At 43.1% G+C, this 19,015-nt stretch overlaps 2 protein-coding genes across 10 annotated transcripts in view; one reads left to right on the top strand and one right to left on the bottom strand.

The window, feature by feature from the left end:
* The window catches only part of ralgapa1 (Ral GTPase activating protein catalytic subunit alpha 1), a 155,117-nt gene extending 147,607 nt beyond the window's left edge, over window positions 1-7,510 (bottom strand). For 8 of the 9 annotated variants that reach the window (XR_004413089.1, XM_033027146.1, XM_033027140.1 and 5 more), the window contains exon 1: window positions 6,977-7,510. Coding sequence is in view for 8 of the 9 variants with exons in the window: in XM_033027146.1 (XP_032883037.1) it covers window positions 6,977-7,082 (106 nt within the window). In the remaining variant the exon portion in view is untranslated. The remainder of the gene's footprint in view (window positions 1-6,976) is intronic. The other variant, XM_033027147.1, reaches the window with a different exon arrangement.
* A 209-nt stretch (window positions 7,511-7,719) lies between these two features.
* The window catches only part of brms1l (BRMS1 like transcriptional repressor), a 44,752-nt gene continuing 33,456 nt past the window's right edge, over window positions 7,720-19,015 (top strand). The window contains exons 1-3 of the mRNA XM_033027149.1: window positions 7,720-8,009; window positions 15,877-15,967; window positions 18,827-18,954. Of these exons, the coding sequence (XP_032883040.1) occupies window positions 7,874-8,009; window positions 15,877-15,967; window positions 18,827-18,954 (355 nt within the window). The 5' untranslated portion in view covers window positions 7,720-7,873. The remainder of the gene's footprint in view (window positions 8,010-15,876; window positions 15,968-18,826; window positions 18,955-19,015) is intronic.

Raw genomic sequence — 19,015 nt, 5'->3', positions numbered from 1 at the left:
GCTGGGACCATAACCGGGCATTATCCACCATGACGTTCATCTCGCGGTTCGCCTCCCTGTTGCTGAGGAGGAACATTGAAGATGTTGTCTTACCCATGCTGAGCTTGAGGCGCCAGTTCCTCAGGTATGAAGACAGGATGTTCATGTCTTCAGAGAGGCCCACTTCTGCTGCTTCCCAGGATGGCCAGGTCATCAGCATAGCCATACTTCTTTGACTGGGTTGCAGGCAGGTCATGGATGTAGATGTTGAACAGCATTGGTGCCAGCACTGAGCCCTGTGGGACGCCGTTCTTAAGTTTCCTCACCCTGCTGCATTGCGCTAGCCTTCTCCCCTGCCTGGAAGCTGTCCTCTATGTCTTGGCACAGGAGGGTCATCTGGTCCGCCGTTGACCTACCGCTTCGGGAGCCAGCCTGTTCTTTAGGCAGCTGGGGGTCGATCACTGGATTGAGACGTGTGTGGAGGAGACGTTCCAGGAGCTTGTATGGAACACACAGCAGTGAGATGGGTCGGTATCCCTTGGGGTCATCGCAAGGCTTGTTTGGCTTCGGCAGAGCGATCACCTTGGCACGGCGCCAGATCTTTGGCTGCTTCAGGCAGCGGAAACACATGGAGAAGAAGGAGCACAGCCAGTCAGTTGCCTTCTTGCCTTGATAGAAACATAGAAAATAGGTGCAGGAGTAGGCCATTCGGCCCTTCGAGCCTGCACTGCCATCGAATATGATCATGGCTGATCATTCAACTCAGTATCCTGTACCTGCCTTCTCTCCATACCCCCTGATCCCTTTGATGTTTTATATATTCCGGGTGGATGCCGTTGGTGCCTGGTGCCTTACCAGGCACCAACGATTCAGCCGTCGGATGGCCTGCTCGATTTCCTGTGTTGTGAAATCGTGGGATAGGTTGGAGTCGCAGCTCGGGGCCCTGTGTAGCTCGTGGACTCTCGCCAATGTTGTTCTGGTGAGGTCCTTGTCTGCGTTGGGGAAGTGGCCGTTGCTCAGCAGTAGCGACGCGATGGAATTTGCAGTGATGGGACATTGTGCTGGGGTTGTCGGCCTGCCCATCAGCTTATTCATGGTCTGCCACGCCTGACGGCTGGAGTGTGTGAAATCAATTGATTCCGCTGTCTCCGCCCATCTTTGCCTGCGTTTCTCATTTAGTCTACAGATTAGGTCGTTCGCTGCTTTGTCCCCGTCTTCGCTGGTTTGTGATTCTGTGTGGGCACGAAGTAGGTCTTCACATTCGTCATCCCAGCAGGGAACATAGGCTTTACGTACATCGCGGGGGATGTTCTTCTTGGCGGCGGCCAGCAGCATCTTGCAGTACGAGTTGTAGGCATTGTTCAGGTTGGTGGGGCGTGGGTGTGGGAGGCCAGCGGCTGCCTTATTCACTTGGTGTGTGAAGCCTACCCAGTTTGCTTTCCGGAAGTACCACCTCTTGACGTCTTTCCCTTCCACGGGCTGGACCAGAGATGGAATGGTTATGAGCGATGGTGTGACCGGGGAAACCTGTCCAGGATGCGTCTTACTGGGAGCGGTTCGTTGTTGCGACATTTTGCGAAGGTCAGGTCCGGGTTGGTGGTGCTGTTCCAGCGTGCAGAGTAGAAAGTGCGTGGCTCCTTTAGGTCATATAGGAGCGTTGCATCGGCGGTCGAGGCCCATTCTGCCAGGAAGTCGCTGTCAGCGTTGGAGCTGCTGTATGCCCAGTCTGTATGATGGCTGTTGAAGTCACCAGCATACACGGCAGGGGCTGGAACATCTGGCAGAGATGTTGGGACCAACCTGCTCAGAGGCGGCTTGTAATTGTTGACGATGGTAGTGTCTTGCACTTTGGTTGTGATCCATTCTACCTCTGCGGACTGTGCTATGGCTGACCAGGCCATGTCGATTTGATCGAACGTAGCTATGCCATGATGTTTGTCGGCGGTGTGACCGGCCAGGGTATACCCAGGAAGTTTCAGGAAGTTCTTGTTTTCGGTGTGAGTACGGATGGCTGCCTAAACAAAAAAAGGGCTAGCAAGAAATTTCTCACTTGGATAGCGGCTTTTCCGAACTCTCCACAATGTAGACTGTAGGGACATTTGCTGAATTTATTCAAGACAGATATTGATTTATTTATACATTTAGAAAATCTGGGGAAATGGGGCTTGTGTAGAAAAGTAGCACCAGATAAAATATAGCCACATTCTCATTTAAATGTGGAACAACAACACTCCATTTGGCTGCTCTTGTTTTTATTTCACGTGTTTCAATATTAATGATAGCTGTACAGGTTATGTTATTAATCTTTGATTCTCTTTTGCATCTAATTTTGTCCTCAATCATCTCGATTTCATGCCACTGTTATACTGATTGGCCTGGTTACAGATTTATCACCTTCTTGAATAAGGATACATTTCCATTCCTTCATCTCTTTGGCTTGTGCCAATGAGATTCAAATAAACCATTATGAGACTGAGCAAAAAGAATAAAACTGTCAGAGACATCAGCCAAACCCTAGGCTTAGAATTTTTAGAAAGGGAAGTATGTCAATGTAACCATGCTTTTACCCCACTAAGGTGGAATAAAAGACAGCAACCAGTGCATTCTTATCTTTACATATGATGTAGGAAGCCAATCGGCCTGTTATATCTATGCTGGCGCTCAGAATTAAACAATCCCATTCAATGACTTTCCCGTAACTTATTCTCTATCCTAAGCATTAAAGACCGCTGAAGCTCGCATCACATATAGTGCCCTACATAATGTTTGGGACAAAGACCCATCATTTATTTATTTGACCCTGTACTACACCATTTGAGATTTGTAATAGAAAAAAAATCACATGTGGTTAAAGTGCACATTGTCAGATTTTATTAAAGGCCATTTTTATACATTTTGATTTCACCATGTAGAATTTACAGCTGTGTTTATACATAGTTCCCTCATTTCAGGGCACCATGTTTGGGACACATGGCTTCACAGGTGTTTGTAATTGCTCAGGTGTGTTTAATTGCCTCCTTAATGCAGGTATAAGAGAGTTCTCAGCACCTAGTCTTTCCTCCAGTCTTTGGAAACATTTATTGCTGTTTATCAAGATGAGGATCAAAGTTGTGCCAATGAGATTCAAAGAAACCATTATGAGACTGAGAAACAAGAATAAAACTTTTAGAGACATCAGCCAAACCATAGGCTTACCAAAATCAACTGTTTGGAACATCATTAAGAAGAAAAAGAGCACTGATGAGCTTACTAATTGCAAAGGGACTGGCAGGCCAAGGAAGACCTCCACAGTTGATGACAGAGAATTATCTCTATAATAAAGGAAAATCCCCAAACACTCTTCAGGAGCCAGGTGTGGAATTGTCAATGACCACTGTCCACAGAAGACTTCATGAACAGAAATACAGAGGCTACACTACAAGATGCAAACCACTGGTTAGCTGCAAAAATGGAATGGCCAGGTTAGTTTGCCAAGAAGTACTTAAAAGAGCAACCACAGTTCTGGAAAAAGGTCTTGTGGGTAGATGAGACGAAGATTGACTTATATCAGAATGATGACAAGAGCAAAGTATGGAGGAAAGAAGGAACTGCCCAAGATCCAAAGCATACCACCTCATCAGTGAAACATGGTGGTGGGGGTGTTATGGCTTGGACAAGTATGGCTGCTGAAGGTACTGGCTCACTTATCTTCATTGATGATACAACTACTGATGGTAGTAGCATAATGAATTCAGAAGTATATAGAATAGAAGAATAGAATAGAATCTTTAATTGCCACGCAACCAGGGTTGGTGGTATTTGGGTTCGGTACATGATGGTACACTGCTTTTGTTACATACCACTAATAACACAGAACACCGTAATAAAGTGCATCCATACCACATCACAAATCACAAATCTCACCAACAATACATAGTGCAAAAGAACAAACAAAGACCATAGACAAGACACTGTATACATCAAAAGTCAAATTATTGTCAGATTATTGGACGGAATTGAGAGTTCTTATTGCTGAGGGGAAGAAACTGTTTTTAAAGCGGGTGGTTTTAGTAGCAAGTGACCTGAGGCGCCTCCCCGAAGGGAGAGACTGAAAAAGGTGATTTGCTGGATGGGAGTGGTCCGAGATGATCTTTTTTGCCCGTTTTGAGGTACGTTGGAGATAACTGGAATGGATTGAGGGGAGGGGGGAGTTGATGATCCTGGAGGCCTTGGAGACAATGCGTTGTATTCTGTGTAGTGAGTGACTATCGGTGTTACCGTACCAGACTGTGATTGAGGAGGTGATGATGCTTTCAATGATTGATTGATAGAAACGGACCAGGAGGTGTTTATCGACTCTGAACTTTTTGAGCTGTCTGAGGAAATATAGGCGTTGTTGACCTTTCTTGATGACGTGGTCTGCATTGATGTGCCATTTTAGATTATTGGAGATATAGGTGCCTAGAAACTTAAATGAGTTTGTGGAGGTTATGGGGTGAGAGTTGACATGGACCGGGGGTTTGTGGTTTTGATTGCGTCTGAAATCTATGATGATTTCTAAGGTTTTTGAAGTATTAAGCTGGAGGTTGTTGTCTGCGCACCATTTGACTGCGTTATCGACTGTTAGATGGTATTGTGATTCTTTGTTGTCTGAGATAAGGCCAATTATTGTTGTGTCGTCTGCATATTTAAACATTTTAACTGAGCTGCATTGGGATGTGAGGTTGTTGGTGTAAAGTGAGAAGAGCTGGGGTGACAGAACGCACCCTTGGGGGGCTCCTATGTTGAGAGTCAAAGGGCTGGAGAGTTTTTCACCCACCTTGACTCTTTGCTGTCTGTTTGTTAGAAAGTGTAGAATCCAATGGCACATGGCTGGGTGAATGCTCATGTCCAACATTTTATTGTAGAGTTTAATCGGGTGTATAGTATTAAAGGCCGAGCTAAAATCTATAAACAGGATGCGTGCATAGGTGTTCGGTGATTCCAGATGATGAAGGGAATAGTGAAGAGCTAAGTTGATAAACACATCCTATCTGCTCAAGTTCAAACAAATGCCTCAATACTCATTGGCCGGCAGTCCATTCTACAGCAAGACAGTGATCCCAAACATACTGCTAACGTTTGAGTTTTTCAAAGATAAAAAATGGTCAATTCTTGAGTGGCCAAGTCAATCACCCGATCTGAACCCAATTGAGCATGCCTTTTATATGCTGAAGAGAAAACTGAAGAGGACTAGCACCCAAAACAAGCATAAGCTAAAGATGGCTGCAATACAGGCCTGGCATAGCATCACTAGAGAAGACACCCAGCAACTGGTCATGTTCATGAATTGCAGACTTCAAGCAGTCATTGCATGCAAAAGGATATGCAACAAAATACTAAACATGACTACTTTCATTTACATGACATTGCTGTGTCCCAAACATTATGGTGCCCTGAAATCGGGGAACTATGTATAAACACTGCTCTAATTTCTACACCGTGAAACCAAAATGTATAAAAATGACCTTTATTAAAATCTGACAATGTGCACTTTAACTACATGTGATTTTTTTCTATTACAAATCTCAAATTGTGGAGTACAGAGGCAAATAAATAAATGATGGGTCTTTGACCCAAACATTATGGAGGGCATTGTATGCTCTAGTTACTTGGGTGACTGCAGCTAAAAAGTCAGGGCACTGATATGATAGGTGATTGTACTGTTGGATTCAGATTTTGGAACTACAATTCTATGTTGATATTTTAATTGAAATTAAAAGTTTATCTTTTGAGGTGTTTTATTGGAATGCAGAAAATGTAGCACACAAACTTTGAACAATAAGCCTCACAAGCCACTAGATGAAATCAAAATGGATTTTAAAATAAAAGCCAGCTGAAGGATAAGCCTTGGTTAGGAAGCAAAGGACAACACTTTTCCCTCAAACCTATACAGTGGGATCTATTATATGAACCAAAGAGAGCAGTTTGATTTTCAGTTTAACATCTATCCAAAAATAACTATTAGAAAAACAAGGAACAGCACATGCTAGTTTACAAAAACAAGTGCTGGAGTAAGTCAGCAGGTCGGGTGCTGACTTTGTGGACAAGTCGTTGGAGTGTAACTTGAAATCTACACCATTTAATTCAAAAGATGCAAGTGCTATCATTGAACCACAAGTGACACATTTTGCAATGCAGTAATGCATTTTAAGTCATATATTGGAAAATAAACAAACTTAACTCCTCGGTTCAAAAACATTAAAAAAAATAATAATTATGAATGATATTGCATTTATTAGACTTGCATTTCTAAAAAACAATAGCACAGCATTGATCCACTCCATATATTCCTTAAGTGTTTTGTTTTGCAATTAATAGGAATATTGTAGTAACTGGAATTTTATTTTGAAGTAGTAATGATAAGTAAAAATATTAATTCAGAAAATATTTACATTTGTTCAGGAAGAAATATACACACATTTACTTCAGAAAATTAACCGAATCATAAAGGGTTTGTGTTAGTATCGTGTAAACCTAACTATTTCCTGTTTGGAGCAGATTAGATCATTAAACTAGTTAAATTGAATAGAGTGGTCAAATGTTTACTTTTCCAATGAACTTTCAAAATATACTGCAATATTTCTTGAAATTGAAAGCACATATACTCCAAACAATATGTTAAAATACAAATCAAAAAATTATTCCCATATATAGTCACAATTATTGTTTTCCAGAAATTAGACATATTACGTCAAAAGAGAGAAAACAAACATTGGCCACCTAAATCAGTGGATCTTTGGAAAGATCTGGCCATCTAATCTCTGGAAAGGATGGTAGATTTACATTTTAGATATCCATCTCTGACAGTAATGATTCAGGAAACATCGAGGATATTTTGCCAGGAATAGACTCAACTACAAATTAGCCTAAAGAAAACAAAAGCCTGAACAACCCATAAACGGGGACGACCAGAAACTACGTTCAGTTGAACACGATTCTACACTTCCACCAGGCAGCCCGGCTGTCAGATACCAACCTATGACAACCCTCAGATGCTTCAATCTCGTCAGGACATCTTTCTTCGGATCCAAGACTTTCTGCGTCGATTTCTTCACATCGCTGTGAGTTTTTTTGGAAAACATCCCGCTCCCTCGAGTTAAGCACTGGGCGCGCTGCGTTCTTTCACTGCTCGAAACTTTTTATGCAAAATGAAGATCGGAATGACGGCCTGAAAAGCTCCTCATAACCGAAGCGCTCTGTGAAAAGGCCAGTCCCATGCAGGCGGCAGCCCCGAGCGAACACTGCCCACTTAACAACCGTCAACCGCCAACATGGCCGACCTCAGCAGGACAAACAAGCGGCACGCTTCATCGAAACCAGAGAATTTCGAGCGGCCTGCAAACCCACCGGCATCCCATCACCGGCCTCCCGACCGCAACATAAACCCATGACAGGCAGTAACTCCAAAACATGAGCTTAGTGCAGCTGAAGTGATTCACAAAGCCCAGCCTTGGCTCTAGCGTAGCGACTGCTCGGCTGCTGTTTAATCAGGGCTGCTCTGCCGCTGTTTGCGGGCGCCGGTCGCAGAGGTTTTCGGGAGGTGTAGTTCGTATCATCCAATCGCTCACGACGGCAGCCGTCGGTTGGACTACAACACCCACGGTGCCACAAACGCGCCTGTTAGCGCGCTTCCATTCGATCTCCGTAAGCCTCGCCCCACCGCTCTCCTATTGGTGGCAATAGGAACGGGGCTCCCTTGTCCAGGCCTGTGAATGGTCAGTCGGACTGTCCATCAGCCGAGTCGCACTACCGCCCCCTTCCGCTATTATCGAATTGGGGGAAAATGTGATTTTGCGGCGCTGTGGACGTTCAGTGTCGTTAAACCGAACCGCGGTGTTTGTGTTTTGATTTTTTTTTTAAATTTGCCGCCGATATGCCTGTTCATTCACGAGAAAAGAAAGAAAACAATCACGAAGACATGGATGTCGACTACCCGGAGAATGAAGGCAGTAGTACGGATGAGGAAGACACGGAGAGCTCCTCTGTGTCAGAGGATGGGGACAGTTCAGGTGGGTGTAGGCCAAAAATCTCCACACATGCGGGGCTGACTGGCCAGCTCCGGCCGACAGAAGTCGTGGTTCTCCAATACCTCGACTCCTCTTCATCCACGCAACGTTTGTCCGTGTTTAGAAACCCGCTTTGACAACTGTTATCTTCTGTTTATGACATGTGTTCCATCTTCTCTTCCTGTCTGACCCCTCCATCCACCTTACCACTCCACCCTCCCTTGCCACTGCATTCTACCCCTCCACCACCCCAGCTTTACCTCTGCCTGAAGCTGAGAGTCATTCAGTATGGAATCAGGCCCTTCGGCCCAACCCTGTCCATCCATGTCCCATTTGCCTGCCACCGCCAGAGACTGGCGGCGTTATCTGCGGAATTTGTACATTCTCCCATTGACAATGTGGGTCTTTTCAGGGTGCTCCGGTTCCCCCCACATTCCAAAGGCACGCAGGTTTGTAGGTTAATTTACTTCTGTGAACTGCCTTCTGGTGTGTACGACAAAGAACTGGTATACAGGTGATCAATGGTCGGCATGAACTCGGTAAGCTGAAGGGCCAGTTTCTACGATGTATCTCTAAACTAAACTAAAATCCCCCTATACCTTTCCTTTACATGTACTTGTCCATATGCCTTTTAAATACTGTTATAGTGCCATGTCTCAACTACCTCCTCTTGCAGCTCATTCCATATACCCACCAGCCTCGAGTGAATAAATTGGCCCTTGTGTTCCTATTACACCTATGTCTTCTAATTCTTTTTTCCCTTCATCTGGGGGGGAAAGAAGACTGTGCATTCACCCTAGATATTCCTGTCATGATTGACTACTTTTCACCCCTTCCCGGCACCAGATCCTCCATAACCCACTCTCGTCTGCTCGTTACTTCTCCTCTTGAACTACAATAAATTTGTATGTTGTTCAACCCCTGCCCTGTTTGCAGCTATAAAATGTTTTTTAGCAGTTTTGGGAATTTCCTGGAATCGGGGAAAACAGGAAAAAATGATTGGCATGCAATTTCAGATGATGTGCTAGGTTAAACTGGATTTAAGATTTTTAGGTTTAATTGGGGAAAAGGTATGTGAAAGAATTGGGGAAAGAAAATTGTGTATAAAATTATGAGAGGAATAGATCGGGTAGATGCACAGAATCTCTTGCCCAGAATAGGGGAATCGAGGACCAGTGGACATAGGTTCAAGGTGTAGGGGAAAATATTTAATAGGAATCTGAGGGGTAACTTTTTCACACAAAGGGTGGTGGGTGTATGGAACAAGCTGCCAGGGGAGGTAGTTGAGGCTGGGACCATCCCAACGTTTAAGAAACAGGTGTATGGATAGGACAAGTTTGGAGGGATATGGACCAACCGCAGGCAGGTGGGACTAGTGTAGCTGGGACATGTGTGTGCAAGGTGGGCCGAAGTGCCTGTTTCCTCACTGTATCACTCTATGACTCTAGGTAATAGCATTTGTAGCGTGGAGTTGAGAAAGTATGTTAAATTAAAATTAAATTAAATTTCTTTATTTATATAGCACATTTTTAGTCAACTTGCATTGACCCCAAAGTGCTTCACATAATTACATCCACACACACAGGCAAAGGTGGGTGAAGTGTCTTGCCCAAGGACACACACAGGCAAAGGTGGGTGAAGTGTCTTGCCCAAGGACACAACGACAGTATGCACTCCAAGCGGGATTCGAACCAGCTACCTTCCGGTTGCCAGCCGAACACTTAGCCCATTGTGCCATCTGTCGTCCCATAAGATGTTGCATAAGAAGATACAGAAAACACTGGGGAATGGAATTATCCAGTACTTGGTGTACTAGGTTAATTAAAGATGGACAATGTTTAAATTAGTGACAGAGTTATACAGTGTGGAAACAGGCCTTTGGCCCAACTTGCCCACACCGACCAACATAGTGTTTGGCCCATTATCCTCTAAACCTATCGTATCCATGTACCTGTCTAAATGTCTCTTAAATGTTATGTTATGACAATACGTGCCACTGCCAGCTCGTTCCATATAGTCACCACCTTTGTGTAATAAAAAAGGTTACCTCTCAGGTTCTTTCCCTCTTCACCTTAAATGTATGTCCTCTGGTTGTCAATTCCCCTATTCTGGGCATTTACCCAATCTATTCCTCATGAGCTTGTACACCTTTTTAAGTTCACCCCTCATCCTCCTGTGCTCCAAGGAATTAGGTCCTAGCCTGCTCAACCTCTCCCCATAGCTCAGGCCATCGAGCAACATCCTTGTAAATCTTCAGGCCTGGCAACATTCTCGTAAATCTTCTCCACACGCTTTCCAGCTTGACAACATCTTTTCTATAGCATGGTGATCAAAACTGATCAAAATACTCTGTGTCTTATACAACTGTAACATGACCTCCCAACTTATATACTCAATACTCTGATGAACACCAATATTCTGTAAGCTTTCTTGACTATCCTATCTACCTGTGATGCCACTTTCAAGGAACTATGTACCCGTACACCTAGATCCCTCTGCTCCACAGCACTCCCAGTGTCTTGCCATTCACTGTATAGGTCCTGCCCTTGTTAGACTTACCAAAACGCAACACCTCGCATTTCTCTGTATTAAATTCCATTAACCATTTCTTAGCCCACCTGCCCAACCGATCAAGATTTTGCTGCAATTTTTGACAACCCTTCACCATCTACAATACCTCCCACATTAGTGCCATCTGCAAACTTGCTAAAAGTGCCTTGTACGTTCTCATCCAGATCATTGATATAGGTGACAAACAGCAATGGGCCCAGACCAAACCCTGAGGCATACCACTAGTCACAGGCTTCTGGTCCAAAAAACAACCTTCCACTATTATCCTGTTTCCTTCCATGAAGCCAATTTTCTATCCAGACAGCTATCCCTCCTTTGATCCCATGCGATCTGACCTTCCAGAACAGCTTACCGAAGCCAATTTTCTATCCAGACAGCTATCCCTCCTTTGATCCCATGCGATCTGACCTTCCAGAACAGCTTACCATGCGGATCTTCGTCAAATGCCTTCCTGAAATCCATATGTACAACGCTACTGCTCTGCCATCATCAACCTTTTTGATCACATCTTCATAAAACTCAATCAGATTTGTGAGACACGATCTCCCACATACAAAATCGTGCTGACTATCTCTAATCAATCCTTGTCTGTCAAAATGCATGTTTATCCCTCAGAATACTCATATTTGGGGTGGCACAATGGTATAGTCTTACAGTGCCAGAGACCAGGGTTCGATATTCTAATAAAGGAAATTCTAATCCTGACTACATATGCTGTCTCTACAGAGCATGTACGATCTTCCTGTGACTGTGTGTGTTTTCTCTGGGTGCTCTTGGTTTCCTCCAGCACTCAAAGACGTACATGTTTGTACGTTAATTGGCTCTGGTAAAAATGGTAAATTGTAAAGTGTATAGCTAATCGGTGTGAAGTTGATGGGCCGAAGAGCCTGTTTCCGCGTTGTATCTCTGAAGTCTAATACACTACCGCCGACCACAGATGTTAGGCTCACTGGCCTGTAGTTCCCATGCGTTTCCCTGCGGCCCTTCTCAAATAGAGGCACAAAATTTGCCACCCTCCAGTCTAACGGCACCTCACTCATATTTAATGATGACAAATCTCAGCCAGGGCACCTGCAATTTCCTCTCTAGTTTCCCACGGTGTCTAATCAAGCCCAAGAGATTTGTCTACTTGCATACGCGTTAGGACCTTCAGCACCTCCTCAACTGGAATACTGACTACCCCCAAGACACTTCCATTGACTGCCCCAAGTTTCCCAGTCCTTGGTAAAAACAGAGGGGAAATACTCATTGAGGATCTTGCCCTTTTCCTGTGGCTCCATACAGAGTTGACCCCTTTGACTCCTGAGGAGTCCCATTGTATCTCTGCTTACCCTTTTTCCTTTGTGTACATAAAATCTCTGTTATCTGCCAGAGCTATCTCCTGTACCCTTTTTGCCCTCCTGATTTCCTTTTTACCGTGCCCCTCAGTTCCTAAAACTCCTCCAGGGATACACCTGATCCCAGCTGCCGTACCTGCCCTATGCCTCCTTCCCATTCTTGACCAGAGCCTCAATTTCTCTTATCATTCAAGCTTCCCGATGTCCATTGCCCTTCACTCTAACAGAAACATGCATGTCCTGGACTCTTGTCAGCATACTTTTAAAACATCCCATTTTCCTGACATTCCATTTCATTCAAAGAACCTGCTCCAATCAACTAGTGTGAGTCCCTGTCCAATACTTTCCACGTTGCCCTTGCCCCAATTTAGAATTTTACAATTTAGAAAGTCTAACTTAGATTCTGAACTGTGCAGGAAGGAACTGCAAATGCTGCTTTAAACCAAAGATAGATACAAAATGCTGGAGTAACTCAGCGGGCCAGGCAGCATCAGACAGTGGTGCTGCCTGTTCCGCTGAGTTACTTCAGCATTTTGTGTCTTATCTTCGAATTTTAACTCATGGGCCAGCCCTATCTCCATCCATAACTACCTTAAACATAATAGAACAGTAGTTGCTGGTCCCAAAATGCTCATCAATGAACATTTCGGTCTCTTGCCCCACCCAATTTTCCAAGACTAGATAAAGGTGTTGCACTCTCCCTTGTAGGGCCCTCAACATTTTGCTGGAAGAAACATTCCTGAACAAATTCTGCCCCATCTAAACCTTTTGCACTATGACATTCCCAGTCAATAATGGGAACATTAAAATCCCCTACCACGACAACCTTATTAGTCCTGCAGCTAGCTACCTGCCAACTCCTGGCATATTTGTTCTAATTCCCATTGACTATTTGACGGCCTGTAGTACACTCCCAACACGGTAATCATCCCTTTCTTGTTTCTCAAGCTCCATTCATGTAGCCTCACCAGATATTGATTAATGACCATTAGTTATTGATTATGAGGGTGCAAACCTATTTTTATTTAACTGTGTGCAGTTCCAGCAAACCTCAAGCACATCTTGGTCGGTTGTAAGACCAGCCTAACACAAGGCAGATACACCAGGCGACACAACCAGGTGCTGAGGTGTTTGGCAGCTGAACTCGAGTACAAGAGAGTTACCACCAACGCCATGCCTATCAATGCCCAGATAACATTCCCGCAAATACCATCCTTCATCCGAGAAGGAGAGAAACGGAGGACTAACCCCTCGCCTCTCAACTCGTGCCCACTGAATGCAGCCAGGGACTGGGAAATGCGTGTTGACCTAGGCCTGAGGCTTTCGTTCCCAGTTGAAATTGCAGCTACCAACCTGCGACCAGACCTCGTTCTCCGGTCCAACTCCTGTCAGCGTGTTTTCATCATTGAGCTGACGGTCCCCTGGGAGGAGGCTGTGGACGAGGCTTATGAAAGAAAAAGGCTTCGATATTCAAACCTTGCAGCAGAGGCAGAGGAGAGAGGTTGGAATGTAAGGGTGTGTCCAGTGGAGATGGGGTGCATGGGCTTTGTAGCCATTTCCACCGCAAGGCTCCTGAGGGAAGTAGGAGTCAGAGGGCAGGCACAAAGGAGGGTAATAAAATAACTTGCCAATGCCGCCGAATGGAGCAATCACTGGCTGTGGCTGAAGAGAAAAGAAGCTGTCTGACCATCTAGAGCAGTGGTTCCCAACCTTTTTTTGGCCATGCCCCACCTAATCACCTCTAAAATCCTGATGCCCCCCCCGCCATATTTTAGCACGAGCAGACAAAGAAATAATTCTCAGAAAATGGAATTTACTCAAAATAACATCTGAAACATAAACTACATATGTTTACCTGATGCCCCCCTTAAAAATCAAATTGCCCCCATGTGGGGCGTACGCCCCACGTTGGGAACCACTGACCTAGAGGCTACGCATAAGACACACACCCAGGTCTGATCACCCTGCGGTGGACCTGCCTCGACTGAGGGTGTCTTATGATAAAAGGCCGAAACACCCAGTGACGGTGAGGTACACAACTGAAGATGTGTCTGAATGGTAGCAAAATCACCTAGTGGTCATCCCCAAGAATGTCAATTGTAGTGAAAAATCTTAGGGATTGTAACATCTAGTCCTACTAATCAATCTTAAACTGAAGTCACAATGAGATGATGGGGGGGGGGGGGGGGACATGAATGATTAAAAACTGTGTTAATGTTTGCAAATTAATCATGGGTCTGCTTTCTGAGTATTGGCAAAGTCACCAGAGGTTGCTGTTTAGGTCTCCTAAGTGGGACAGGGGCTTAAGGAGCTCGACTCGAAACGTCACCCGTTCCTTCTCTCCAGAGATGCTGTCTGTCCAGCTGAGCTACTCCAGCATTTTGTGTCTACCTTCAATTTAAACCAGCATCTGCAGTTCTTTCCTACACATTTTTATTTTAATATTATGCCTGGATATTAGTACAATGATGGAGATCCATGTAAGACAATAAAATAGGAAGTGGATGCAGTGTACTTCAATGCAGAAAGAGATTGCTATTTGTTTAACAAATCAATTGGATCTGCTATGGCAGATGGCACTAAAGTCGGTGGTGTGGGTAGATAGTGAACATAGTTGCCAGGAGTTGCAGCAGAATTTTGATTGGTTGAGCAGGATAGGTCTTTATTTCTTAGAGCGCAGGAAGATGATTGGTGATCTTATAGAGATGTACAGGATCATGAGAGAAATAGATCAGGTAAATGCACAGAGACTTTTGCCCAGAGTAGGGGAATCGAGAACCAGAGGACATGGGTTTAAGGTGTGAGGGGAAAGATTTAATAGGAACCTGAGGGGTGACTTTTTTACAAAAAGGGTAGTGGGTATAAGGAATGAGCTGCCGGAGGAGGTAATTGAGTCACCTGTCATAACATTTAAGAGACATCTGGACATGTACATGTTGCAAATAGATGTGAAGGTTGGAAGATTTCATCAATATACGTGAAGATAAACACAAAATGCTGGAGTAACTCAGTAGATCAGGCAGCATCTCTGGAGAAAAGGAATAGGTGGCACAAAATGCTGGAGCACCTCAGCGGGTCATGCAGCATTAGACCTTTCCTCCAAAGATGCTGCCTGACCCGCTGAGGTACTCCCGCATTTTGTCTATCTTCGATGTAAACCAGCATCTGCAGTTCCTTCCAACACATCAATATATGTGAATTGATCTTAAGGTAAAATAATGCAAAATCATGAAGTTATTAATAAAATCATATAGTATTGGTGTGATCATTTGATTGTATACCATAGGTAGAGGGATATTTGGATTTAATAGGAAAGGTCTTTATAGTTTACCAGATGTGCGGTGGAACTTTTTGACTTAAAAGCCGAATAATTTCATTATTGGCAGCATAAGAGATGGAGGTTGACTTGAAATTCGCTTTGTGTTATACGTTTTTCACTATTACAAAGCTATAAACAGCCTTGAAGTGCAATGAATCAATGGAATGTTTTTTGACATAGACTGGAAAAGAGTGAAGTCTTTATCATTGTCTGTTTGAAAATAGTTTTGAACCTATTAGACTTTTTTAATATACATTTAAAGATCTATTTCTTGGAGAGCATTTTTATTCATGTTTTGCCAAAGCTCCATCATTCGCAAATGTTGCTGACTACATAAAGCAAAATGACCAAGCTGCAGTGAAGAGTAACATTAACAAATTCACATTAAAAAATCAGAGTATGTGAAATGATTGTAAATTATGTTCAAATTTCCAAGAGCAATTGCCAATTTAATGTCAGTTAGGAGAAGCTCCCCACATTAGTGCTTGGTGTAGATTGTGTTTATTTATTTAATGTCTGCTCCTTAATTTGAGAGGATAATCTTTCAGATTGGTTTGAATTCTGGTCCTGTAGGTGATAATCACTGCCTATCGTCATTCCTTTAAACATCTGTTTCAAAGATAGTAAAATTAATATCTTACAGAAATGGACGACGAAGATTGTGAAAGGAGAAGAACAGAGTGTTTAGATGAAATGTCCAATTTGGAGAAACAGTTTACAGATCTAAAAGAACAGTAAGCCAGATTTATATTTTTCAGTTTATAGTTTTTGAATTATGGGTATAGGTAAAAATGTTCAAGTTATTTAGTATTGTTTCTTGTCAAATATTTGGAACTGGTTAATTGTATTCCTACCCTAGCAATGTTTCCAATGTAGTGAAACAAAACCATTATGAAGAGCCGGAAAATCCTTCCACTGTTGTTTTGTTATTTATTCATTGTTTTTGTGAATACCACTTAAGAATTATGAATGGCACCATAATTGTTGATTGAAAAACAAACTTTTATGGTTAACAGTTCGTAAAATGCATCATATGAAATCTAAGCCTTAGAAAACTATCTTTTCCATCAGTTAATGCAATCTGATATCCTATAATTAGTCTCTTCCAGTATACTAAGTCAACAGGTTGCTAGATCTTCATTTAGAGTCAAGTTCGCTGCCCCAGCCTAAAAAGTGTCAAATTGAATTGCCAGATAATCCTTACCTGGTCTTAAAGGAAATACATGTGTATTCATCTTTGTAAATCCTAGTTAAAGTTTTTCCATTTTAACTACTGTGTAGAAATGGTTTTGAAATGGTCAGATTGCAGAGTATTCTAGATTTAACATGAAGACATTTTGTGGCATTGATATCGTGGCCCTTGAAATCGACATGACATTGAAATTGACAAGCAATGGCTTTGACACTTGTGCAATGATGGACACAAAGTGCTAGAGTAACTCAGCAGATCAGGCACTATCTCTAGAGAGCACGGAGAGGTGGTGCCGACACACCCCTGGCCTGGACTGCACCCCGCCCGCTTCCAGCTGGCACCACCTTCCCAGTCACTACCAAGCTGGGCTGATGATGCCATCCCTGGCACACGCTGTTTTCCAGGCTGGGCTACCGACACCAACCTGACCGCTTCCAGGTAGCTCCTACTGACCTGCACACCGCAAGGCCGAGCTGCCGACACCATCCCTGCAATGCCTCCCTAACTGCTTCCAGACCGTGCCTGCTGCTGACGCTACGTGTACTCTAGTTGCCTGAGGGCAAGGGGCATCATCCCACCTGGATTCCAGGCCTAGTTCCCGACCAAGAGTGAAGAAGGGTCCAGAGCTGAAAAGTTGGCCATCCATGTTCTCCGGTGATGCTGCCTGACCCGCTGAATTACTCAAGCACTTTCTGTTCATTTTTGTTTTAACCGTAATCTGTAGTTCTTTGTTTCAACTTCTCATACATACTCTTGCTCTGCTCTTGCATACATACTCGTCACCTGCTCTTCAAGTACAATTGACTCTTCTCTTGATCCATTCTAGCTTTACCTTGTTAGCTTGAGAATTTCAATTTGCTTAGTGATTCAGATGTGATCCTTAGTTATGATTTTGTAATTTCTCTATTCTAAATGTTCTCTATATTAGAGTCAAAAACAAGAGTAGATATTTACGGTGAGAGGTATAAGAACCTGAACCTGAGGGGCAACTTTTTCACTCATGGTGGGGGTCATTTGTAATGGGCTGTCTGGGAAGGTAGCTGAGGCAGGTACAATAACAGCATTTAAAAGGACAGGTACATGGATAGGAAGGGTTTAGAGGGTGATGGGCCAAGCAGGGGCAGATGTGACTAGCTTAGATGGGACATTTTGGTCGTCATGGATGAGTTGGTCCAATGGGCCTGTTTCCCTGCTGTATGACTATAGCTGTGAAGGTCCTACCTTAGTTTGACTTTGCAAAATGTAACACGTCGCACTTGAGATGCACAACCCTGCATTAAACTCCATTAGTCATTCCTCAGTCCACTTGCCTAGCTGATCAAGAGTCTGCTGTAATTTTTGATAACCATATTCACTATCAATGGTAGTACACACTTTAGTGTAATTTACAAATTTACTAATCATGCCTTGTCCATTCACATCCAATTAGTACTGTGCCCAGTTTCTATCCCTGAAGATCACCACTTGTCACAGGACTTCAGTCTGAAAGACCACCCTTCCACCACCAACATCTGCTTCTTTCCATGGAGCCAATTTTGTATCCAGTTAGGTAGCTCTCTCTAGATCCCATGTGATCTAACCTTCCAGAGCAGCCCACACGGAATTTTATCAAGGCCCTTGCTGATGTTCGGATAGACAACATCTATGGCTTTGCCCCTATCAACATTTTTGGTTACTTCAAAAAACACAATCAGATTTGTAAGACATGATCTCCCATGTACAGATCCATGCTGACCATCCGCAATCAGCCTCTATATCCAAATCCATTTATAAGTTATCTGTCAGAATCCTCTCCAGTAACTTGCCTACAATTATAATTAAGGCATCAACAATATTTCTACAGGTTTCCCTTTTTAGTCATGGAGAATATACTGAAAATATTAATTTTGGCGATTGGATAGACTTATGCGCCATAAATTTCTATGATTTAGTTGAATCGAAAGTATATTTCCCAAGGAGCCATGTTGCTTCTTTTTTTTCCATACTTGATTTTTGTGACTTTTGCAATTGGATGCAGATTTGAAAAATGAATTACTAGCACACAGATCTATCCTAATGCCGCACCTTTTTATATTTGAAGTGACGTTTAAAAAAAATGTCCTGCATGCTGCTGGCCGTTGACCTGTAGCAGAGCCTTTAATGTCATACTTTTAATATAGTTCAGAACTAATTCATGACGACCACACATTAACCACTATGACCAAACTGTAAATTCTAGTCGATTTTTCTTAAATCATGTACATTACAATAAAAGTTGTGCTAAACTATTCATGATAATCTTAATTTGGTGCTGCCAATATTTCCTTTAAATTGATGAGATTTGCCAAATTTTAGTGCATATTTGAATTAGCTAAAGCCAACTATTAATGTTATATCAACTAATTAGTGTTTTTATTTCCAGGTTATACAGGGAAAGATTAAGCCAAGTGGAAGCAAAGCTTGAGGAAGTTATAGCAGGAAAAGCTCCTGAATATTTGGAACCTTTAGCAACTTTGCAAGAGAATATGCAAATCCGAACAAAAGTTGCAGGTAAATATTGAAAGAGATACTAAGAAAATAGATAAAAAATTAAGTTTGGTTTAGTAATTTT

Source organism: Amblyraja radiata, chromosome 9, assembly GCF_010909765.2.
Source record: "Amblyraja radiata isolate CabotCenter1 chromosome 9, sAmbRad1.1.pri, whole genome shotgun sequence".
Lineage (NCBI taxonomy): Eukaryota > Metazoa > Chordata > Chondrichthyes > Rajiformes > Rajidae > Amblyraja > Amblyraja radiata.
Note: the sequence above shows the minus strand (reverse complement) of the source record. Positions and strands in the feature narration are given on the sequence as shown.